The 5830-nt window shown below is 34.4% G+C and overlaps 2 protein-coding genes across 2 annotated transcripts; both read right to left on the reverse strand.

The window, feature by feature from the left end:
- Positions 1-219: 219 nt before the first annotated feature.
- Positions 220-1436, reverse strand: LOC109804937 (putative mitochondrial protein AtMg00810). The gene is made up of 2 exons (XM_020366864.2): positions 1100-1436; positions 220-845 (listed from the first exon to the last, which is right to left on the reverse strand). The coding sequence occupies exons 1-2, from the start codon at positions 1434-1436 to the stop codon at positions 220-222; spliced, it is 963 nt and encodes a 320-aa protein (XP_020222453.1).
- Positions 1437-1639: 203 nt separating this feature from the next.
- On the reverse strand, positions 1640-4225 carry LOC145954955 (uncharacterized). Its single transcript, XM_083069648.1, has 5 exons — positions 3998-4225; positions 2923-3843; positions 2707-2838; positions 2427-2562; positions 1640-1731 (listed from the first exon to the last, which is right to left on the reverse strand). Exons 1-5 carry the CDS (start codon positions 4223-4225, stop codon positions 1640-1642), a joined length of 1509 nt encoding a protein of 502 aa, XP_082925774.1.
- Positions 4226-5830: the final 1605 nt, after the last annotated feature.

A 5830-nucleotide genomic window follows, 5' to 3' on the forward strand; every position in this document is an offset into this window, starting at 1 on the left:
ACCCCTTCTCAAGGTGGGCGATGAATGTTAATGATACTCAACTTGGAGATAACATGTTGAAATGGTTTGGGATAGAGTGATTTAGTGAATGCATCAGCAAGCTAATTTTTGCAGAGGAAACATGAATTAAGTGTAGTAATCCTTCTTGAAGCTTTATACGGATGAAATGACAATCAACTTCAATGTGTTTGGTTCGCTCATGAAATGTTGGATTCTTAGCTATCTGGATGGCAGATTCACAAAATGTGGTAAAAGGTGTAGGATTCTCAAATGAAGATCACTGCAAAGATACTTTAACCATTGTAGTTCACATGTAACAAAAGCTAAGGCGCGATATTCTGCCTCTAAAGATGATCTGGAAACAGTAGACTGCTTCTTAGACTTCCAAGAAATGAGAGCTTTTCCTAGAAAAACACAATAACCAGTTATTGATCTGCGAGTGGTTGTACATGTAGCCCAATCTGAGTCAGAAAAGGCTTGAATTCGAAGAGAATTAAAGGCAGGGTAAAATAAACCAGTGCCTGGTGCACTCTTCAAATATCTAATGATTCGCATGGCAGCTTGCATATGTGGTTCTCTTGGACAAGCAAAAAATTGACTTAAATGTTGAACTGCAAAACTAATATTTGGACGAGTGTTTGTAAGATAAATCAGTTTACCAATAAGTCTTTTAAAGGAAGAAGGATCTTCTAAAGGGGTTCCATGATCTACATAAAGTTTAGTAGCGGGATCTGCTGGAGTAGAAGCAGGTTTGTAGCCAAGAAGGCTAACTTCATCAATTAATTCTAAACAATATTTTCGTTGATTAAGAACCAATCCTCTTTTGAAACGAGCAACCTCCAAGCCTAAAAAATAATTTCAAAGGTCCTAGATCCTTGATATGAAATTTCTTGTGCAGATGCTGTTTAACCTTAGTGATTTCTGAAAAATTGTTTCTCTTGAATTTTGATGAATAAGGAATGGTCAGCAGAACTTTGTTTATAATTCATGAATAGTAATTCTGAAGTAAGTTTTCGATTCCAATTTCTACTGGCTTGCTTTAATCCGTAGAGAGATTTCTACAATTTGAAAACAAGATTAGGCTGTGGTAAGTGTAAACCTTGAGGAGGTCGCATGTATACTTCTTCCTCCAAATCACCATGTAGAAAGGCATTATCTACATCTAATTGATGCAGAAACCAGTTTTGTGTTGATGCTAAGGCAATAAGAAATCTCACTGTAGTGAACTTGGCTACAGGGGAAAAGGTTTCAAAATAATCAACCCCTTCTTGTTGTGTAAAGCCCTTAGCAACCAACCGAGCCTTGTATCTCTTTATGGAGTCATTTGCCTTATGTTTGATCCTATAAACCCATTTGCATCCAATAGTGTGCTTTCCTAGAAGAAGCTTCATCAAAGTCCAAGTTTGGTTTCTCTCTAAAGCCTGAAGTTCAGTCATCATAGCCTGCCTCCAATAGTCATGTTGACTTGCTTGTTTGAAACTAGAAGGCTCAATATATGCAAAAATAGAATGACAAAAAGAGATGTGGTCAGAAGAACAATTAGCATATGACATATATAAATGTAAAAGGATAAGAGATGTTGCAAGTAGTGTTAGAAGAATCATGAGTATAACAATGATATTGATCCAAATACCCAGGTCTAGTATTTGTCCTTAAAGAAACCCTTTTTTGCAACTAGATTTTCAGAATCTGCATCTACTGAAATTGATTGAGGTACCTCAAGAGGAGATTCTAAGACAGATGAGTCAATATTAGGATATAATTCATATTATGTTAGATTAGTGTCATTAGAATTGTGGTATCAAAACTAGTATCCTTTTTAGAAACAGAAACATAAGGAAAAATAGTTTCATGAAAAACTACATTCCTAAAAATTGAAATAGATTTTGAAGAGAGATTAAAAAGTACATATCCTTTGGTACCAGTTTTGTAACCAAGAAAAATGCACTTTGATGCCCGAGGAGCTAATTTTGTTCTTCCGGTAGTAAGGGTTGAAGCAAAAGCAAGGCAACCAAAGACTTTTAGAATGGAAAGGTCAGGTTTCATATTAAAAACCATTTCATAAGGAGATTTTAGTTTTAAAAATGGTGTAGGCAATCTATTGATTAGATGTACAACATGCTTCATAACAAAAGACCAGAAAATGTTAGGGATTTTGGATTGAAATAGTAAAGATCTACTCACATCTAAAAGATGTTGATGCTTTCTCTCAACAATTCCATTTTGTTGAGGTGTTTCTATACAAGTGGTCTCATGTAGTATACCTTTAGTATCGTAAAAATCAGTGAGAAATAACTCTTTTCCATTATCAGATCTTAATCTTTTTAGTTTGCAATCAAATTGATTTTCAATAAGTAAAATAAAATTTTGTAAAAGGTTTCTGACTTCCATTTTAGATTTTAATAAATGAATCCATGTGAATCTACTATAGTCATCAACAATTGTTAAGAAGTATTTGTAACCATCAATAGAGGAAACAACCAAAGGTCCCCATATATCAACATGAATAAGCTCAAAGAAATTTTGTGTTTGAGTAGCACTATTTGGAAAAGATAGCTTCTTCTATTTTGCAAAAGAGCATATATCACATGCCTGAATAGGATAAAAAGATAGGTAATCATACTAAGAAGAAAGAACTTGAACAATTTTATTAGAGGGATGTCCTAATTTTATATGCCATAAGGAATTATTCTCAATAGTGCTAACGTTCACATTATTTTTATGATGTAAAGTACAATCAGTAGTTTCAGCAAAAAGACTAGCTAAGGTATTAGGTTGCAATAGATGAAATAGCCCTTGAATCTGCTTAGCTACTCCAATCATCTTGAAGGTTGGGTTCTGCACAATAAAACAATTAAGGGGACAAAATAGAACAAAACAATTAAGAGTAGACAGAAGTTTAGGAATTGAAATTAGATGCACAACAAAATCTGGAACATACAAAGAATTATGTAACACTAAGTTACCAAGGTGAATAGTTCCTGAATGATTAGCAATAATAGTACTGCCATTTGGCAATCGAATAGAGATAGGCTTAATGGAATGAAAAGTAGTAAAATAAGATTTAGAAGGGCAAATATGGTCTGTGGCACCACTATCTATAATCCATGAAGGTGGAAAAGAATTAATACCTGTGGAATTCACAGAGCAATGATGTGCATGAGTCATATTGGGAGAGGAATCTTTGGACTGCTGCAGGAGAGCCAAGAGTGCTTCACATTGCTCTTTAAAGAAACCAAAGTTGTTCTGAGATGAACCAACCTCCAAGGCGGGACTTTCTTGAATTACAAATGGATTAGAATCAGCTATATTAGCAGATGGAGTTGAAGAAGCTGATGAATCTTTGCTATTAGTCTTGTAACCAGCAGGGAAACCATATATTTTGAAGCATGTTTCAATAATATGATTTGTCTTTTTGCACTTAGAACACCATTTTGTGTTTCTGCTAGAACCTCTACCAAACTTATCACCACCACGACCATTAGAGAAACCACCTCTTCCAGAATTAAATTTCTTTATGGGTTCATTTTGAATACTGGCAAGAGCAGCAAATTTCGGAGGTGTTTGCGGGTAACAATTTCCAAATTCTCTTTCTTGTTGAAGAACTAGTGAAAAAGTGCGAGTAAGACCGGGCATAGGCTCCATGAGCATAACCTGAGATCTAAGTTGTGCAAATTCATCATTTAGTCCTTGCAAAAATGCCACAAGAACAAATAGGGGAACATTTACAAGTGAGAACTGTACGATACATTGAGAGTTCTTTCCAAAGAATTTGTAAACGCGTGTAATATTGAGAAACAATTTGATCACCTTGTTTGCAGTTTTGCAATTCTTCTTGAAGGTCTACAATTCAAAATTTATCACCATGGGAAAAGCAATCACATAAATCAAGCCAGATCTCAGATGCAGATTCCATCCACATGACAGATTGTTTAATCGAAGGAGTCATGGATCTTGTAAGCCATGAAATCACCATCTTGTTGCATCGGCACCATACTTCTTGAAGAGGATCAGTTGAATCTGGACATGCAAGGGTTCCAAGCATGAACTGGTCTTTGTTCTTGGTTTCCAGAGCTACGAGCATGTCGTGTTTCCATGTTTGAAAGTTGTTTTCAAAAAGTAGCGAAGTCACCAAAACGAGGGCGAGGTTTTCTCCAGGATGAAGAAAAAATGGATTAGCAGGGTTTACAAGATGATCGGAGAGAATGGTTCGAAGAATTTTCATCAGAATTTGTCATGATTGATCAAGGATTTCAAAATAATGTGAGTTTTAAAACGAAGAAACAGAGTGTTACGTGGAAGAGAAAGATCATTCCAAGCGATGATACCATAATAGTGATTGAGAAGAAAACATTTCTTTCCATTGATCAATTCACACACTCTAGAAAGGGAACTACAGATAAGTATATATACAAAATATCGAAGCTGTTGAAACAAAAAATAAAATCTAAACAAACTCTTATTGTAACCTAAACAGAAATTATTCTGTAACTAACTTAAATAATTCAGTTATAGGAAAAGGAAAAGATATAATTATTTTATGCCTAATAAGAAGGAATATGCCTAATTGCAACAATGACAAAACAAAAGAACAAATAACAACTTTTCTATAACAAAGTGATTCTAGAATCATTTGACTCATTTTCCCTATTGTCTTATTGTAATACTTCATGGGCTTTTTGAGCCTTTTATTATACTCTTTGATCCATATCAATATTACTCTCATCAAAATCAACCTTGTCATTGGTGCTAGACATGGATTGTGAATTGTAACCTTAAGTGAGAGTCTGGTTCTAGTAATTGACTTGCAAGAGATATTATAGATTCAATGGTGTGTTTGGGATGTTATAGATCCAACGGTAACCCTTTTCTCCTTGACAACTCCATTCACTTATTGACATTGCACCTTAATCCAACGTATAGGTAACCTTTTCTGTAGTAAAACACTCAATGAACCTTCATTGGTGATTGCCTCTTTAAGTGCATAATGAAGAACACACGAATGAAGGGCACAACGAAAGGCGACACAAACAATGGTGTGGTGGCACGAGGGTGGACAACGAAAGAATGTGATGTCACAAGAGATGAGAAAGAGTAATGGTGTGGTGGGCACAATAAAATGGCTCGTGATGGGAATGAACTAGTTTTCTAAACTACCTTTCTAAATTAGTTGTTATATAACATATTTCTAAATCATGAAATCAGTTGTTATACAACTAATTTATAGTGGGCATATAAAACCAATTATTTAGTTAATTAATTTTGTAAGCCCAATTAAATAATTAATTTAGAAAATGACCTCTAAACAGGCCTTTTAAAATTGGGTTTTTATATACCCAATTTTAAAAGTGTTTTCGAAATCTTTTTTACTTTAATCAATTTAAAAGTATTTTGACATGATTGCAATTCTACCACTACTTTAGATATAAAATTGGTTATCATTTAACCTATTTTATATTCCTAGCATTTTTTTCACTAGTTTATGCAGTCATAAAATTGATGTAAAATGCCCATTTTAACCTATGTAAAAAGCCTTTTCTACATTAGTGTACATCTATAAAATCCCATCCAAGAGACTAACAATCTCCAGCTCTAACCACTTCGTGATGGCCTACAACACTCCCAACTACTCTCCAACAAGTTATATTGGGTCTGCTCCCATGTTAAAAATATGATATTGCAATGAACACAACAAAAACAACTAGGTAAGCTTGATATAAAAGCCATGAGATATCAAGAAATGGTAGTGTAATAAATCATGCATCAAAACGAGTCTTAATGCTCACAACAAAGGTCCATGCACAATCACATTGCAACACAACATTGTATG

The sequence above is a fragment of the Cajanus cajan genome, chromosome 2, assembly GCF_000230855.2.
Source record: "Cajanus cajan strain Asha chromosome 2, NIPB_CcT2T_4, whole genome shotgun sequence".
NCBI lineage: Eukaryota > Viridiplantae > Streptophyta > Magnoliopsida > Fabales > Fabaceae > Cajanus > Cajanus cajan.